This window comes from Grus americana, chromosome 18 (genome assembly GCF_028858705.1).
Source record: "Grus americana isolate bGruAme1 chromosome 18, bGruAme1.mat, whole genome shotgun sequence".
In the NCBI taxonomy this organism is placed as follows: Eukaryota; Metazoa; Chordata; class Aves; order Gruiformes; family Gruidae; genus Grus; species Grus americana.
This window is the reverse complement of record NC_072869.1, coordinates 5,156,834-5,176,579: the sequence shown is the minus strand read 5'-3', so window position 1 is coordinate 5,176,579 and position 19,746 is coordinate 5,156,834. Positions and strand designations below refer to the sequence as shown.

The 19,746-nt window shown below is 40.3% G+C and overlaps 1 protein-coding gene across 5 annotated transcripts in view; it reads left to right on the top strand.

Annotated features, from left to right (window-relative positions):
- The window catches only part of ANKFN1 (ankyrin repeat and fibronectin type III domain containing 1), a 158,329-nt gene extending 143,454 nt beyond the window's left edge, over window positions 1–14,875 (top strand). For all 5 annotated transcript variants that reach the window (XM_054846790.1, XM_054846793.1, XM_054846788.1 and 2 more), the window contains 3 exons: window positions 315–481; window positions 3,792–4,011; window positions 6,133–14,875. In XM_054846790.1, the coding sequence (XP_054702765.1) occupies window positions 315–481; window positions 3,792–4,011; window positions 6,133–6,929 (1,184 nt within the window). In that variant the 3' untranslated portion in view covers window positions 6,930–14,875. The remainder of the gene's footprint in view (window positions 1–314; window positions 482–3,791; window positions 4,012–6,132) is intronic.
- The last annotated feature ends 4,871 nt before the right edge of the window (window positions 14,876–19,746 follow it).

Genomic DNA, 19,746 nt, shown 5'->3' with positions numbered 1-19,746 from the left:
GCCTCAGAAGCAGCCATTCTGATTAAAGCTATCAAGGGCAAGATAGCCTCTGGAGTTGCATACTAAGGACCTGATTATCCTTTCACTTAGATATAAATTAGAAATGACTCTTTTGAAATCAGTGAAGTTACAGAGTAAATCCAATGTAAATGAGAGGAGAATTAGAGCCTGTATTATTTATTTCTAGCTTAAAGTAACCCATCCAGAGTTAGTAATTATATTTTTTAAAAAAAAAAAGTGTTCTGAAAGCTAAGGATTTCATATTTCATAACCGGAATATAACAACATTTCCTTTGCACTTGGTCTTTTCACAGTTCATTTTTGCTGTTATAAGGAAAAATTTATAAGCCTGTATTGCCGCCTTTCTGCTGTCATAGAGCTGGACTCTCTGAAAACCCAGCAATCCCTAAGGGAAGCAATTTCAGACAGTGAAGTCGCTGCAGCCAAACAAAGACACCAGCAAGTTATAGACTACATACAGGTAATAGTCTGTTTCTGACTATTCCAAGGAGATTTTAAGGTGGCTTTCTTAAAAATTGTTTAGGGCTGTAATTTGAAATCTAAATAGAGAATTATTCACAGACATCATAAAAAGAGCAGTTGTATCAAAAGTGCAATTCTGTCTTTATGAAATTCAAACCCAGAACATGATTTCCTTAGTTGTTGCTTTTATACAAGGATTTTTATGGGTAAAATCAAATGACAGTTATACTAGACTGTTATAAAGAAATGTGTCGGTCTGCTGGTAAAAACTGACTCCCATCTAATGTGAGGTAAGCTAGTGCCATGCTTGGGCATTCATTTCTGTAATAGTTCTTCTCTGTGAATTGAGAACATTTTTCACTGTAAGTTGCCAATTAAAAAAATTAAAATGAAATTTCAGACTAGGTTGTGGAGACAATCTTCATCAACAGTATCAGAGTGAAGAAAGCAGCTCTGCGTTTAAGATGGCAAGCTAGCCTCAAAAGCATTTGTAAGTCTGTCCAGTACCATGCAGTGATACTGCTCCAGTCCCCCAACACAGGAGGATCACAAATGTATTCATACTTGTCTAATTTGCTTATTCTCTGTCTCTCACACTGATTTTCCTGTACTGTTCCCAGATCAGGACTTTACCTACTCAACTCAGGGATCTTTGAACTACACCCCATTGTGCAGCATAGCAAGGCCTGTCCTTTTGCAAACCATTTTGGCAATCAGTTATTTATAGATAAAACTCATGACCTTTGCAGCGTGCATCTATGGGCATGGTTGATCTTTCTGCAAGTGAGGTGCAGATAAGTTTACAGCTCTATAGTCTTAATATTCAAGCAACCTTCTGTTGGAATAGGGGCCAAGACAGCCATTTATCCCATTGATAATATGTTTTGCCCCCCATAATTATGAACAAGATGATAATATTTCTGTTCCTCTTTGCTCTGAATTCAGATCCCCTTTGCCTTGTCCACTTGGGAGCTTTTGGCAACCTGCAGGAGGGCAGAGAGGAATGTTCCATTGCACTTTCACCACTCAATCACCTCCTTCCTTCTCATCTTCCCATTCTCACGCTCAGAAAATCTAGCTTTTTCACAGTGTGCAGGTGAATTTGGAAAATTTTTATCTTTTACATAAAAAATAAGTATATGTATATTAATATGCATGCACTGTATAGTCAGTTCTGTGTTCCTCTTCTCCAAAGCATTTGAGTCAAATATATATGCTGGGAAAATATGGGAGAACATTTTAAACTTCAGTGTTTTGTGCTGAATTATTGTGACAGCGTATTAGCCTTGTCAGGTTTCCTCTCAAATGAAAACCAGCTGTATTCCACCTATTGGCAAAAATATCTCAGCCCACCACATACCGCAATCTTCAGTGGTGACCACAAAACCGCAAGAGCATTTGTGTGATCCTAGATCTAAGACAGTGTTGAAGTCACTACACAAACCAAACATTGTAAAGAGCAAGGGAGTCTATATAAATGCAGTTCTGAAAAGGAGTCAGAGGGCAACTGAAAAGTAAAAAACAAAAACAAAAAACAACAACAACAACAAAAACCCCAGCAGATAAGGTACATCGAGTCTTTACCAGAATGTTACTCAGCAAGAAAAAAAATCTACAGACACTGGAACTAAAACTGAAGTTAAGCTGTAATTTATACAGCATAACGCTTCAAACATTCCTAAATTGTAAAAGATCCACAGTTCATTAAAATGACTGGTCCATTATCCTAGGAGACACTGCAGAATGGCATCAGGAAGAAAACCAACAGGATTTATATTTTATTAAACTGTATGCAGTATGATTTTTCTGGGGGTTGAGGGAGGATCACAGAAAAGAAATATAAAATCTCCAAAATCAAATAGGTGAGACGTTTGCTAACTGGCATTATCTTCATGGAGCTACAGTGAAGGCTTGAAATGATGTAGGATTATGAATTAATCTCTGAACCATTTGCTATTCTTATCAGTGTATATTCTTAGCTCAAATTAACTCAGTGGCAAGGCTTGCACTGACATCATTGGAGTCAGGATTTCACCTTTACGTTAAAATGGCCTTACTAGGTCAAAACAAAGATCCATCTATCCAGCTATCCTGTCTCCAGCACAGCTCATCAAGAACTACCCTAGCTAATCTGGCATCTACAGTATCCTTTGGCGATAAATTTCAAACTTCAAATGCACATTTTGTGAAGAAGTGTCTCCAGCTAAGAGTATGTGCTGGAGAACTCATCTTAGAATATATCAGTCTGCAGTCTCCTTTTCACTGATCCCTCTGTTACTTCCCTATTTGATAACAAGCACCGCACAAAGCACCACTCACTTTCACCTATCCGTGTACTGACCCAGGGCTCTCGTTCTGCATTCTTGCAGAATGTAGCTTGTGTAACCGCAAAGCAGTGCCTTCCCTTAAACACTGCAATGTTAATATGAAGGCTCACTTCTTTAAATGCAGAATGTTCTGTAGGAAGAGAAGTACAAGGGAAGTTCTAGAAAGGATACTGCAGCAGGAGGATGTTATACTGTCATTTGCTGGTTGCAGCAACATTTGCTCAGTCATCAAAGATCTTGAATTGCTTGAAGATGTTAAAAGTGTTCCATTATCAAAAGACTCTGAAGACCCACATTAAACAGCATCTTTCCTCTCTGCAAAGATACTTAAAGCTATATCCTGCTATTGATTTAGGCACTTATCTCTTATTGCCATCACCAGGCATGTCTTAGAACTGTCTTAGTGTAGATTTATACTCTTAAAATGCATGCAGACCAAAATTATAAGGGAGAAAACCTGCAGTTTGGCTCATAGCTGTGCTTCAACCCTCCATGTATGAATATTCTTCCACATGTATGTATATTCTTCTGTTAAACACTAGGTCTGATGTGATGCTTTTGAACATAATCCTGGGTTTGCAAGGATGCTCAAGAAGTCTTGCTTTCATTCCAGTGCAGAATAAAACAAGCTTTCCAGTGTGCTACAAAACTGATCAAACTTTTTACTCCATCAAAAGACAGTTTTCATTTTCCATGTTAGAGTTTAGGCCTGAATTCACTCCTCCTGACTACAGGTTCTTAATTGAGGTACATAATTTGAGAGACTGGTGGCCCTAAGCAGCCTCTGTAGTGGTGGAGGAGGACAAGCACCGAACCAAAGGCAGTTCAGACCACCTAAATCTGAAGTGTCCTGACAGGGGATCCTGCTTCTCTCTGTTGGCAGTGACTACACACCTACTTGGACACTTGAAGAAAGTACACACTTAGGTAAAATTAATACAAGACTTAACTGTACTCTTTCACCATTTCTTTTCTCTACAGCAAATTGATGAGATCTGGAGGAAAATGAGATGGATCACAGAAGCACTGCAGTATGCACGATACAAGCAGCCAGCAGCTGGCCTACCCATAAAGAAGCTTGTGGATCTTTCAGAAGAACACTCTCAAAAGAAAATCAGTTCCACCTCTTCACATATTGATTGTCTTCCTTCACCTCCCCCTTCGCCTGAGGCTAGAATCCAGAGGAGAAAAGCTGTGACTGGTAAGAGAATTCTTGTTTGTTCATCAAGCAAAATCTTTGAACTCACTTTTAATTATAACAGTTCTTGTACGTCTTTTTATAAAAGTTTTTTCCCATACCTGCCAAGGTATTTTAACAATCATTTTACCAATCATTTGCCACTCAATATCCTGAGATACTTCAACAATCTTTACATAATCATTTTTTGTTTTCGACTACTCGGAATAATCGCTTATCATCAGCCAATTTTGTCACCTCACTGTTCCAGATCATTTAATGAACAGGTTGGAAGGGACAAGTACTATCACTGACTTCTCCACAATGCCCAGAATTAGTAAAATCCATCCACGGTGAAAGCTGACTACTTCATCTGTTGTCTACACCAACAATCTGCTGTTAATATGGAGGGAGCTTTCTCTTTACCTCATTTACAGCTTCATTGCTTCAGAACCTGTGGTAAAGCACATTGTCAAAAGCTCTTCAGAAATTAAGGATGCCTGTGTATTAACTGTGTACATGTTCACAGTTTTATTAGACTGGTGAGACATGAGTTACGAAGCAAAAGCTATTGACCCTTTCTCATCATTCATGTATCTATCCCTCACCATAGTTTCTAATAATTTGTCTGGAATCTAAGTCAGACTTTTCCATAGTCTCCATTTGTCACCTTCTGTTTCTCTGATATTACAGCCATTTTCTTTCCATGCTTTCACTATTCCTGTGCTTTGGAGCAATTCTTTCTTATGCTCCTCTTCCTTTGTTTTGATAGAGCAAATTTTAGTGCCAACAGTCCAGTTTGATTTAACAGTTGTTTTCACGTACCTCAGTGTCCTCAGTGTTTTAGACAAGCACTTTGAAACACAGAATTACACAAATAAGTACCCACCTCATTGACGATTATTGCTTCTCTGAACAGCTGGAAAATTAAACTGATGAAAGAAATGAATCACAGCAAATAAAGATGAAGCAAATTAAACAGTAGCACCTAATTTGCTAACAGAATAAGGACTTTGGAGCAAAATGTAAATCATCATTTGCTGAGCTGTCTTTAAGCAACGAGTAAATGAAACAGTAGAAACAAAAGCAACAGATGCTGCATTAAACAACTGCCATGACCATTTTGGTAATAATAATTTGTTTTTTTCAAATTGGCAGTTTTATACAGTTAAGAAAAATGAATAAATCTACTCTGATTACATTAGGTTAAAAGAAAAGAAACCCAAAGATGATGGTGCTTTGATTCGCTCCATTACACAGTGGTGTTCTTTCTCAGCATCTCTCCCTGAGCTAATTTTTTTCCCTGTATTACAGACCATGAATGCAGAATAATCCTTAGCTCTGGCACCATGTAACCTAGAGCATTATCTTGCCCTGTATGGCTTGATTCATTATTGCTATGCTATATGGTAATTTACACTAGGTCAAAGTGAATAGTCAGCACTGTATAAAATCTGTTTTCTTCCTTGGATCTAATATAAACTATCCAGGGCAGTAGAGCATCAATCCATTCTATCACATATGCCACTATTTATTATGTTATTGATCCTTCTGAAGCCAAAAGATAGCAGTGATTTCAGTGTCAGTGTGAGTTTTAGTCAACAAATTCACGTTTGAATTAAGCATGTCTGCTTTGAATTTGAACGTACATAATGCACCTGACAGGCAAAGGGGTAGTTTTTGTTCACCTACCTCCATGTCTGGCCTCAAGCCTCTTGTGCACATGTACAGCTGCACCCTGCTCACAGTTACAGAGGTATAAATCTGGAGAATCTCAACTGACATCTTTAATAAAAACAGAACCTGGATTAGAACTTTTCTCTCTCCCAAATCTCCATCTCTGTGAAACTGGGTGAAAACAAGATAAAAGAAAACAGATCCTTTCAGAACATAGTCCCAATTCAAATTCAATTTTTTCCCTGTAATTAATATAAGAAATTAATCCTTTTTGGTTTTCTAATTCTAATACCACCTCTCTAACACATCTGTCTTTGCTCCCACCTAGGCCCATGGACAATGTCACAGAGGAAACACACATACATTTTAAGATTTGATTCTAAATTAAGAAAAAAAAATACATACATGACAGTTCAGCAATTTCTCTCCTGTACTTGTCTTCATAATGTTAATCAGTTCTCTTTGCAGATTCCCAGCCCTGCTCAGATGAAGAAGGCTGCTCTGAAGTATTCCTTCCAACTGACAGTGACTATGACTCCAGTGATGCGCTAAGCCCCAGAGAATTAGACCTGATTTACTCCTCCTCACATGACATATCCCAGCAGGCAGGCAGTGGCCTGGGTGGGAGTGCACCTGATGTTCTCCAAGTCCATGACATGAAGCCTTGCCTAACACTGAAAGAAGGCCTGGCAGAGCACAGTGCCTTTGATACTAATGCTGAATATTGCACAGAGTATATGAGCAATCTAACAATGTCAGGGCTTACATCGAAAAGCATAGACAAGTCCTCTAGCTCCAAGCAGCCATTGAGCTTTTTAGGGAAAAAAAAGCTAGGGAAACATCAGCATTACAACTACTTCAGCCGGCATCATCGTTGGCTGCGTGTGCACAGCGAGACGCAGTCTGGCTCTCTGTCTGAAGGCGTGTATACTCAGCATCTCATGAGATCTTCAGATTTGTCTCAAGAACCTACCTCCAGTGAGCAGTTAAAGATACCCATCGATGGGTCTCGGAGCACTTTCTTACCTCATGCATCCAGCCTTCCAGAAGATGGGAAAGGCAAGTATGAGGAATCAAGGCAGGATGTCCATAGGATACATGTGGAGCCTTATAAAGCAACATTTCTGGGTGAAGAGGGCACGTCCTGGGCAATGAGCACACAGTCTGTAGAACACAGGGATGTGCACAATGCTATGCAACAGATAATGGGTCCAGATGACCAGTCGGGTTCTGCTGTCTCAGAAGTCTTCAGCAGCACACTTTAACCCCAGACTTCTGCATTGCTTCCCATTGCTCCACAAGACGATAGCGAGCATTATGCATATAGGGCTGTACTTTCAAAACCACCTGTAAAACTCCAGCTCCTGAAATGGCAATTCGTGCCACTCAAGAGAGTCCTAATCTTTTGACTTCATTGCCAGATTTCTGGTCTTACAGGGGTATGTCATGATGCAAGTAGTATTCTTGGCATCTGCAGTTTTGCAGGTAGAGTCGTAATAGTCACCACATAACAGAACAACCTGTGGCTGCAAATCAAGTAATCAGGTTTTGCAGTTCTCTTGATTTCCATATATCTCTAAGCATGCAAAATTTTAAGCATGAGTGGTTCTGCCTGCAAATTAGCAGAAACTGTAACATCCTTGGTGTCGTCATGTTAGGACTGTGTCCTAAACTTCTATTAACCTGGTTTCCACCATTTCCTAGAATTTTTTTCTGCTTCTTGAATGGATTTAGGTTGCATATAACTAAAGTGCTAACTGGTCTAGTAACGCAGTTAACCCAGAGTTTCTGGCCACTGACACAGAAATGTAAATTCTTTCAATATCTAGAAAATGCAGTCAACACCATCTCTGAATGCTGTCAGAGCCTGACATAATTATCACAATGATTTTTTTTTCAGGAGCTTAAATTTCAAATTATAGCAAGTTATTGTAAAAGCTTAGGAAGTGAACCTTTGAGGTCAAGAGCAGGCAGAATGAGGCCAAGTTCTAAAGGAATAATATGCAGGGTCTAAGTGAGATTGAAGCAAAGCTTGGTCTTTTCTGCTGTCCACCACACAAAAGCATATTTCTTTATGTTGGAGACACTCTCGTACACCCATTGGAAAGAAATGCCCCTACTTTTCTTCCTGAATATTCACTGTAAACTTCAGGGGTATTTGATCACCATGTCTGAAATTGGGATATTCTGGCAATTCAGATTAGGGAAATTTGGGGTGCAGTGTGAATCCAAGATTTTTTATTTGGGCCACCAAATTATTAAAGTCATAAGGAGGGTGGGAGGTGGTGTTTAGCATGCTGTATTTGTCTAAAGGCAGATCACAATGAGTCAGGTTTTTGTTCTTTGCAACCAGAAAAGACTTACAGTACTACAGAAGATGATCTCAAAAATGAAATCTCTATTAAAGAGAACCATAACATTTGAGTCACTAAGAAATGAACTAATGTGGAGAGAAACCCCAGCTGTTGCACAAGCTTTAATTTTTCTTAAACAGTTCTTGAAGTTTAATTTTATAGGCCACATTCCTGCTGGTTAAATTCCCTCACTCCATGTTTGCGCAGCCTTCTACCTTTCAATTTTTCAGCCTCCAGGTGGATACATTCTAAGGCCTCCAATAAAGAGATTTGAGTTAAATAGCTGAGTTTACAAGTCCTTGAGGTAAAGGTAAGGATTTGGGCCCATGATCTGTGGTCCTTATTAAAATAGCACTTCCATAACCCCAGTGCTATTAAAATCCCTGTGAACTCAATCCATAAATTCAAAAATAAATGTTATTCACTATTTTATGCTTGGTCAGTATGTGGAAGCCAAGAAGAGTCTTTGCAGTGATATACGGGCAAAAACTTTCTAAAAGGGATTTACATTTGTAACTTCTCTTTTGGGGAGAGGGAAGTTAACTTTATGCACCAAAAAAATACTCATTCATTCCCTGATCCAAAGCTCAGTGAGGATGGAAAGACTTCCATCCACAGGCTTTGAATGAGACCCATACTGAAAATTCGTGTGGGTGAGAAGATGCAGGGAGGAGCAGAAGAGTCAGTGCCAATTTGCAGCTAGAAGGACATACATTGTAGGTTTTATGCCACATGGAATTGCATGGGGAAAGCCTGACTCACAAACCACAGAACCAAACAGTCATGTTTTACTGTCACTGAAGGCAGTAACAGCTTGTTACATTGGATTATGTTTGTTAGCAGAAGGCTTTTTACCAGGGAGAGCCAGAACAATGTAATGCTCATATTCAGAAGTCAAAATAATTTACATTGTTTTCTAGTATACAGCACCTAGCCTGGGCTTCCCTAATCTGTTTAGCCTCTAAGAAAAACTACCATAAAACTGTCTATTAAAGAATAAAAATAACAATATGCTGAGGCCGTATGTTTTTGCAGGAAGGGACAAGATAAAACAAGATGTTCCTAAATGAAACCTGCTTTGCTTTGCTTTGGTTCTTCAGGAACAGGGAGGGCAAGAAGTAGCAAGATGTACAGCAGAACAGGTACACACTGCTGGTTAGATGAGGATGTAAAAATCTCTGTTACCTACTCCTGCTGCTGGACTTCTCCAGAAGTAGTCATGTATCTAATAAAGAGCTGGATTCTTTACTGGTAGAAAGGGCTTGACTTAATCATAACCTTCCATGCTAAGATGGAATTTGACTCTGGGAGTGCAAATGCCACCCACAATCTACCCCATCTTGATTTTAACCTTGTTATATGGAAGTAGTGTTTACATGATGGCCAATGGGGCATGCTTCCTTGATGCTATGACTTCTAGATTGAAGTTCTTCCACATACTTTAATAGTCAAAGTAGTAATTGATAGTTCTGATTTTAAATACTTCTGGTTGTAAAGCACTGAATTATCTTTTGGTAGAAATACGTGTTCTTTGTTCAAAATTACTATCCCTACCTATTCAAGTGGGTGACTAAAGCAGCTCCTTAAAAGAATAGTAATGAACACCCAGAGATAAATAAGTAGTAGAAAGCAGTGCCTTTCAAGTACTGTCATAATACTAATCATAATACTTCTACAGTTCTCTTAGGAAGATCACCCACACATTTCACAAGCAACTAGAGCAATTCAGAAGAATCCAGCAAAATACAGCACCATTATCCCTGCTCCATAAAAGCATGAGCGACTCTTCTGAGTAGAGCTTAGAGTAAAGGCTCACAGTCAGGAATCAGATTAAAATTAGGAACTCAGACCTTTGCTTTAATTACTAGGAATCCTTTCTCCAGGTTGAGCTAGAGTGCCCCTCCAAGGATTCTTGCACAGAAATGTGAAATGCTGTGGCTCAGAGCACGCAGCATACTACAATTTCATTAGCCAGCAGACACTCCCTCAGATGAGTCTGCACCCACTTGTATCAGCTGAAGCTCTGCTCTAAAATGGGTACTGAGCCTTTGCAAACTTCTGGTTCTCTCTCTCTCTTACTTATGTATCTTGCCACAGAACCTTTGTCCTGCATTTTCCAGGGAGTATATTTTCACCTGGGCTGAACCCAGTCCCTTCTATTTCTAGGCATTACTTGGACTGGCCAGAAAAGAATATAGTGCTTTAATATCATGACTCCACAGAAACAAACAAACAAACTAAAAAAACCCACCAGGTACCATATATCCTACGGTCTAAAACTTTCCTGTTTCTGCTAGTAGGAAATGAGATATAGGTAAACTGCAAGGTTTACACTCAAAATTCCTTGCATCCACAAGAAGGCAGTCTGCCCATGGACAGTTTGCCTCAAGAAACCTGTGGCTCAAGCATTTACTTCCCATGCTTCTATTATTGTTTTTCTTTGCCTTTAGATATCAATTAACAACTGGATTTTCTATACAGTAAGAGCACACACAGAGAAATATAGAAATTAATATTTTAAAATACAGATGGAGGGGGGGAGAGATGGAATATTTTATCCTGAACATTTATGTTCAGAGTGTTTTGGAAAGAGATGGTGCATCTTTAAATTCTCTATGGTATAAAGAAATGCATTAAGTTGCTGGTCAACTCTTTTAAGGTGTTTAAATGCATGGCTCATGACTGTTATGTAAAACTTCAATACAGCCTTACAAACAACAAGGGTATAGTGTATTTGAAAATATGGTATACAGCTTGGAAACTTACTCTGAATTTCTCTGAGGTGTTGAACTTTGCCATCAGCAAAAAGTATTTTTAGTAAAGAGGCCTTGAATTTTCAGACAACGGTTGGGTCTCTGATTTTTCCACTACAGAAAAACATTAAATAGCTAGAATGCTTTATTTGTAAGTATAATTTATCTTCTGATTCCAAGAAGTAGAATTCATAAGGCTAAATCACGCCCAGAAGTGAGAAGCACAGCTGTCGGCCCAGCATATTCTTTGCAAAACCCAAGGGCAACATTCCCTAAGGAACCCTGGAAGCATGCTTTGGCCAGGGGTTCGCCCCTCTTTTGTGCAGGCACCCACTACAGCCCTCTCTTCTTTCTGCTAAGTAAGTGTTTGCAAAGTCGTTATAGTCATTTTGTTCATTTGGCTTTGGAGTAGGCCCCATAGAGTGCTGGAAGCTGTACAGATCCTACCGGCTCAGAGATCCTCTCTCTTCAGTATTGGTGTTTATGAGCTCTTGCCCAGCTAGCTGGCTCATGCTGGGCTTTTGGGGTGAAAGAAGAGCCGGGCTAGAACACCTTCCTCAGCCTTTTCATACTACAGCATCTTGGGCGAGATTTAGCCTTTAAACCAGTCATCCTATGATAGGGTAATGTGTTACTAAGCTTGTCTGTCCCTAGGCTACAGAAAACCTCTGATTTTGCTGGTCAAACAGTAAGACTAGATTTTTTATGTTTATTGTTATTTTCATTTTCTTTCTTGGGAAAGCTATGTGAAATTGGTCTAACATTAGAGAAAGTGATTGGTGTAGCACTAATCTACCTTATTACTGTGAACTGCAGTAATTTATTAAGCAGATTTTAAGCTAAACGCACAGACTTTGTGTTTTACTTTATATAAAGGTCAGTTTGGGCCCAATCCTGCTGTCCTCGGACCTCATTCCAGGTTCTTTTGCACCACTGTAAATCAAGAGTGGTCCCACTGAAGCTGAGGCAGGTATTGCCTTGTGTAAGTCAGCATCCACTCGCTCACAAGGCTGGCTCGATACCAGCTGAGGATCTGGATCAGTGGAGTCATCATGAAAGCAATGCATTTATGCCATTGTAAAAAATGATACGTGTAGGGAAGACAAAAGGTGGTTTATCTCATGGAATATTCCCCTAGAGGTCACAGGGCCATTGTCGGAGCCAGGCTCAGAGAGCGAGCCCACCATGCTGCTGTGTTCCCAGTTCCCAGTTGTACTGGGGGGGGAAATGCATCCTGTGTAATATATTGCTTCGTTTTATAATAGGGACCAAATTTCTCTCCCAAATTATGCAAATGAATCCACTACTGAATGCAATGGGAGTTCCAATAATTTCACTGATAAAAACGAAGACTGGTTAGAGTTACTGGGGGCTTGGGGGAGGGGAAGAGGGGTTGTTTGGTTTTTTCCCCTCAGAGAAAAAGTAATTTAAGTGAAATGTGCAAGGCAGTGTTTAATTGCTTCCTGCCTTGTTTGTACATAGCAATTTGGCTGTTTATTGGTTGTCTTTGTTCAGATTTTTATTGTAACTTGTTGCTATATATGCAACCAAGCATATGTTAAAGTTTAAACTTTGGTACATAATAATGCACAATTTTATGTGCTTTAAAACTTTGTAAATATATAGATGAACAATGTATGCTGTGCTAACTGTGATCTTGGGACTTGACACAACAATATTTTCATGCATATGTACCTGCAAATGGTTTGAAAATAGCAAAATATATATTGAGGATGGCCATGAGCCAAGAGTAAATGAGTGCCGTATGACTCATGCTTCTTTAATAATTCCTGAAAGAGGCATGTATAGTACATAAAATAGACAATAAAAATAATTTTCAAGACTACAAATATTTTTTATAACTTCAGATATTAAATACTATTTTAGAAAAAAGATTGGTTGGTAAAAGAAATCTTAGGTTTATTCAAGTGAATCATTGTCATAAAAATGTTCTTAACATAGATTTTTTGTTTGATCTAATATCATAGAAACCTAGCTCTTTTAAGATTTAGAAGACTTGAAGTGCTCTTGCATTCTTACAACTCTTGTGATCTTCTAAAATTATGCACTTCAAGTCTTCTCCCTCATTAACAAAAAATGCTAGTGTATGCATTCATATAAACCTAAATACCAGCTGTACTTGTGTATGATCTTTAAACTGCATTTTTTGAAATATCTTTTATCTGACCATCATCAGGTACCCACGTACGTGAGCTTTACAATCCGTGGAAATCTGAACGTAATTTGTGTTTTTCTCTGAATTCTTTTCTTTTTATTGGAAAGTGACTTTTTCTAAGGCCAAGCTTTCAAATATGGTCTCCAAATTTTTATTTTGGTCTACCTATTCAGAAACCTAAATGAAATAGGCATGGCTTCCAGAGCTTGTGGGTAAAAATAACCTCCCACCAATGTCAACAGAGATGGAAATTCAATTTATATAAATGTAAATGCCTTAATGCAGAAGTGATACCTGGGTAGTCAGATTCGAAGTGGCATCTTTCTAATCCGTGTGTTAGCACTGCAGAAGTTGCTGCCATACAAGCATCTTTGCGTCCAAGCAGTGAACAGCATAAAAACCTCGCGGGCTGACAGACTGAGCCCTCTTTCTCCAGGCCCGGGGCTGTCGTGCAGGCTCTGCAGATTCCAGCTATGTATTTACAGTGACAGCCAGACAGAATCCCCTGTGCATTTCTGGTGTGAATCCATGCTTTCAAGCCACGATGTAAACATACTGTATTGTGGGTATGTATAATGTGCTTGTAGCTGAGAAACACCCCAGACATTAGCTGCTGAGGGAATTATCTTATAAAAGTGAAACACACTCTCCTGTTGTGATTCCTCTGTTTTTTCACATATTCCTGTACACAGAAAAGCATGGCAACATTGCTAATGTCATATAAAATTTGGTTACTGTATTTAAGCGAGAAAAATAAGAACAACTCCATTTTGAATGCTGACATGAAACTGGAAGGATTCTGCTTTGGGTCACTGTTTCCCTTGTTTCAAGGAAGGACAGGTTGCTAAATGCTGTCTGAGCCTCTCAACATTCCGTGTGCTGTTCTCCCTTCTGTACAGATAATGCCACAATTGAAATAAGTGACATGCCCAAGGTCACACAGAGAGCTTATGACAGAGCAGGGATGCAATTTTCTGGCTAGCATCCTTACAACATCATCAGTCGATTATCCATAGCTTGTGCACAAGTATATAAGGTAATGTAAATGTTAACAAATGTCTGTATTTCAGCCATGACATGCCAACTCATTGCAAGCTTCAGAATAACAGCATCTTACTGGAGTATCTGTGGATATTTTCACACATGGGAAATATTTTAACCAAAATGCAGCCAAAGTGGAATTAAGAAGCAGAGCAAAATAATTCTTAAAATGTAAGATAAAACGTGACTGTCAGTCATTTCTGCTTCCTCGATTTTTAATTTCAAAACATTAAGATTGTTACCGCATTGACTAAGTTAGTAAAAGAAAAAAACAAACGCGAGGAATTAGTCATGTACAGTAACCTCAGAAATTAACTAGAAAAAACACCGTGAGACAAAGGAGGATTTTTGTGTGCATGTACTTACATTACTGTGGTGCATTGCTGCATGTACCATGCATTTTTAGGGCCTGGTTGTTTGTATGTTTTGCTTGCCCCAAGCTGAGATCTCTTCTTCATGTAAGAAGATAAGTAGGTGACCGGTGCAATTCTTACAGACCTTTATTACATGTTTGCCATGGTTTCTCGAAGGACAGTGCTGTTTTATAATTGCCTCTGTGTTCTATGCTGTTTTACTGAAATGCTTTTAAACCAACTGGAAAGAAGTTAACAAACTCTTCTAGGCATGTTTTTGACTCGCTCTTCTGACAACAAAAGATAACCATTTCGCTGTTCCACTCAAGTGTATTAACTTATATAAGCTGTCATCTCTCTGAGCAAACTATTAACTTATTTTTTAATTCTGTCTTTAAATAAAAGCTTTGAGTTTGATTTGGTTTTTTTGTTTGGTTTGCAAACACACAAAAAATCTTTAATAAGCTTTGCTGTTCTGTCCTCCAGACTGCTGTTTTCAAACTCTCTTTTCAAACGAATATGTGTTCATTTAGAAAGGGGTTATTAGAAGTTTCTAATTTTTTGAGGTTTTAATTAATGAATATTTATTAATTAGTCCTAATTAATCAGTAGGACTTCTGCTTGTTACCTGCGTGAATAACAGATCTAATTATTCTGATTTTCCAGTTCATCTCTATTATAGCAAACACGCAGGGAAAAAATTCAGATAGAATCCTCCTCTCTGCTACTCACATGTACACTCAGTTACAAAGAAAAAATGGTAAAGTAAGCAGCAATTTTTGAGCTGTATGAACTAATATTAATGTTAATTTAAGGACAAAACAGCCTGTTATGCCAGTAAATAGAAATGCTTTGTTTTGGAAACATCAAAATAAAATCACTTAATTTGGTGATATGGGCATTTTTTTGCCTGAATCAATGTGATATTTTCAAAATTAAAATTAAATTATTTTAAAATTTCAACCAAATTTCATTTTTCAGGGGAAAAATAGGCAATGAATAGGCAATGCCAAAATGTTTTGTCCAGCACTGTTTGTAATCACTTTCTGAAAATCCTGAAGCAAAACATTTCAAGTGTGGATGCCTTCATTAAGTGGTAATAAATCCGTAATAGATGACCAGGTTGAAACACCCTTTTGTAAGAAATGCCAGCATCTACCACTGCTGTTGATTTTAGTGATACTTGGGAGTGCTCCTCACTCCTGAAAATTAGGCATTTTGTTTAAAAGCTTAGTATTAGTCACAAATGCATGAGAATGTGGCTCTGGTTCCCCTCAGCTGTGATCATTTCTGGGCCACAAAAGATTTTGCCGCCTACGTGGAGGTTCTTCATGAGAACCTGCATGGCCTTCGCCTTTTCCCATATTGCTTTTTAAAAGGTTTGAGAAAGGAAAATGTTGCGCTTTTTTTCTTCTTCTTCTTCTTTTTTCCTGAAACAGTTGCAGAAAGGAGCTAAATCAGAACTTGGGCCTGAACAGTTTAACACCCGATTCTCATGGCTACATGTGCTTTGAACCTGGCCCCAGCAGACTGAGGATTTTTTCAAGCTTTCTTCTGGGGCACACTTGCTCCTTTCCCCTTCTGTGCCTTGTGGTTTCGTTCTGATCCCCTGCTCTCTCGTGGCTCCATCCTGATCCCTCTCTTCCTCAAGTCTGAGTCACAAGAGCAATAACCCTGCCTGCTTCGACCTACTCAGTGCCTCAGCTGTTAGGGTAAAGCCCACGCTCCCGAGGGACTCACGTTTGAGTACAACCCCAGGATTGTCAGGGCTCTGGCTGGCAGTGCTGCTGAGGGGACAGTCTAAGACTCTATTTTAATCTTCTGGAGTTCGGCCAAACGCTGGAACGGAGCTGCCAGCACGAGGGGGGCCCTCCTGCTCACTGCGCCTGACCTCCCATCAGGAGAGGTGCCGGTGTGTTCCTTCTCAAACTACTAGGGCTCTTTCATTGCGCCTGACCTCCCATCATGAGTGCTACCAGGGATCCAGCTTCGACTACTGGGGGCTTAACCCTGGCAGGGATCCAGCACGCCAGCCACGAGCTGCTTGTCTCCAGATGTAAGATGCACCACATGTAAATTCACGCGCCGCGGGCTCAGCTGGAGGGGGCTGTTTCAGGTACTTTGTAAAAGCAGCCGCTGACCCCTTGCCCTGTCCTACAGAAGTGGACGTACCTCTGCACAGCTTTCAGCTGCTCCATATCTTTGTATTTGGGTAGATGTGTGTAACCAGCATTTTGCACATGGTAACAGTCCTAGCCTGAGCCAGCACTCCTGCAGCTGACTCTTTACCTTGACTACAGATACCCGCTCCTGTCTGGAGTGGTCTCAGCTCCACGGCCTGTCCCCACAGAGAGTAATTAGGTAAATAAGACCTGGCTGTGCCTTGGGCCTCGGGGAGGGAGCCCGTAAACAACTGTGAAGCACAGAGTATGCCTTACCCTCTCTTAGAGACCCAGAGATGTGAATTTTACCGAAGACCGTTACAGAGGTTAGCAGTTCAGCTAAGTCCTAACGGTTTTTGCTGCTCAGCTTTGCCAATCTCCCCTTCAATACAGGCACCAAAACGGCAGCAGCCTCCTCCTTCCCTGTACTCCTGGTTTGCTCAGGGCACCAGCACGTCGGCCGAAGCCCATCCTGCGCACCAAGGGCTTTGTCCCTATACCAGCAAGCTCTGAGCTGGAATCTCATTTATCAGCAGCTCCTACGCTGTTTTTTACATGCTGCATATCATAACTGATTACATCGCCCTCCATGCCAATCTAACATGCAACACTATTGAGTATTTTTTGTTGAAAGAGAAATATATTTTACCAGCCTAATTCAGTATGTCCTTATTTATTAGTTTGTGATTAAATATACCCATCAGGTCGGCTCTAGTGTTATGCAGGTGTATGCCTTAGCGGCCCAAAGCCTCGGATGCCACTGTGGTACCAGAGTACACAGTGGCGGGAAAAAGCTTTGTCCTGTGGAGGGCCAGGCGGGGCTCTCGGTGCCAGCCACACGCTGACGCTGCCCTGTGCCCCTCACCTGGGCTGCCCAAACTTTGCCCGGCTTGGGGACTGGGCCAGGGCACGCTGCCTGGATGGGACAGCCCGGCGCCCTGCCTCGCTGCCCACTGCCCCTCACCTCACGCCCACCCAAAATGGCGTCCTATGGGAGCCCCGCGACGCCCTCTCCTGGGCAGCGTGAGGTAATGGCGGCCGCCAGGCCTGGTTTGGGGTACCCTGCATTACATGTAATGCCCTAATGTGCTCTATGGGCTTTGCGAGGCACGGGATGGAGGAATTACCCAAGGACCCGTGAGCGAGTGGGAGGAAAAAACCCTCCAGTGTTTCCCACAGCCCTTGGGCCCTTCGCTGTGATGTTACAGCAGGTCCCTGCTCCAGCTATGGCGCCTGCGTTGCTAGAGCTCAGCCTGCGTGGATCGCTTCCTCTACACCAGCCATCGATGGCCGCTGCTGCCACCTCTCAGGTATTTGTCGTTTACAGGGCTCTGAGGTGACTGGAGGCCTGAGGGCTGTGACACAAGTGTGGTGGGGTGAGCACGCCCTTGGCTCACCAACATGGAGTCATGGCCGGTCTGAGCCTACCAAGCTGCAACCTGTGGCCATCACCAGCCTTAAACTCACTGTACAGGGATCTGCATTGTGCCTTAGAAAACCTGTAAGGGTTTTAAGATCAAAAGAGATTGAACAGTGCTGCACTAATCACTAGGAAACACCTGATGTGAGAAAACATTCAGGCGTGGGTCCACGTGGGTGAGGCATTTGACAACCAAGGGCAGCTTGTGTGTCATCCACACTGATGAGTCTCTGGAAGAAGGTTTGTACATGCGTTCTGGGCAAAGTTAAACTCATAAAGATTACTCTGTTTGAGTGATTGCATCACCACAGGTTTCTGAGTGACTCCAAAGTCAAGATGCATATTTTAAATCTCCCCCGCTGTTGCTGATAATTTGTTCCATATTTACTGTACTACTTAGTACTTGCAAATGGGGTTTTTTTTAGAACGTAAATGTTAATTAAATTAGATAGCCATAGCCACAGCAGGCCAAACTCATCTCTGACCCTTAATGCCATTGCAGCCCATGGTTTCAACATTGAGGACAAATTTAGCGTTATTGACTTTCCCCCCACATTAATCCATTGTACTTGAAAAGAAATGGAGCTTTCTCTTCCACATAAGCTCAGATGGTAACTATTTCTGTGTTGAGCTTTGTGCTGGCGTTGGATCCTAAAGGTTTTCAAAGGACAAGGCTACCGAAACTGTATTGCTTGTTAAAATATAAATAGGTGATGAATATGCACAATTCTGAACTTATTCAAAGACCACAGTTCTTACATCTGCATCTGTCAAGGTAGGATTTGGGTAAGAATGTAGATAAAAGGCTTAATGCAACAAGCTTGTAAAACCACATTTACTCAGCTGGAGTTCTTATGGTAATATTTTTCCTTAAAGTAAATCAGCAAACTCCCACAATATCAGAAAAAAGGGCAACTCACAAGAAAATTATCCCATGCACAGCTCTCCTACATTCTGTAGAAATTGCATCCAGTGTTCAGTATTGCATTTTTAAAATTCATTGAATAAAATTATATTTAAGACGATGTCGTCACCATTTATGAATAGAATATCCTTTATGCACTTGATGATAGCTTTCACTTTGGAGCAAGTATGATGTAAATGAGATCTATGCTGTTGGGACCACTAATGTGCAAGCCGATGAGAGGTCCATTGTTTTTGTGACAGATAGCTTTATTATTTCACTTTCAACATGTTCTACAATATTTGCTAAATCAGTTTACAGAAAATCAGTTCAACCAATGCTGAGAAAAAATATTTTAGTTTTGGCAATTAATTTTAAAAACAAACTGAAGATTCGTTTCAGCATCCCCTGAAACCGTGAAAGCTGGAGAGAACGCAGCTGTATTGAGCATCAGCTGCCTGATTACATTCCAAGTAGGCAATAATCTAGTTTTCAGCTTTCGTACTAAAAATCTCATTTGAGGTGGCAAACTAATGTTTTTCACTTGTATTTTTCTTGCTAAATGTCTCCTCTATTTGTCGTATAACCAATTATTTTAAATTTCATTCTTTGCCAAATGACCAGATTTACCTCATACGGATCTATATTAATGCATATTAATACAAGTAGTAAAATATTTCATCCTGTTTTGGTAGTCAGGCTTCAGAAAGATTCAGAAGAATCAGTAGAGATTTATAAGAATGATTCAGGGATTGGAAAACATACCTTAGAGCAAGATACTAAGGCAACTCTGTCTAGTTCATTTAACCAAGAAGCGACTAAGAGCTATTAGCTCCTGTTCGGCTGGGTTGTCATCAGTCAGGAGTGAGTATTGCACAGACAGTAGTGGCCTTGCCATCTGTGCAGTGCCCAGCCGGGT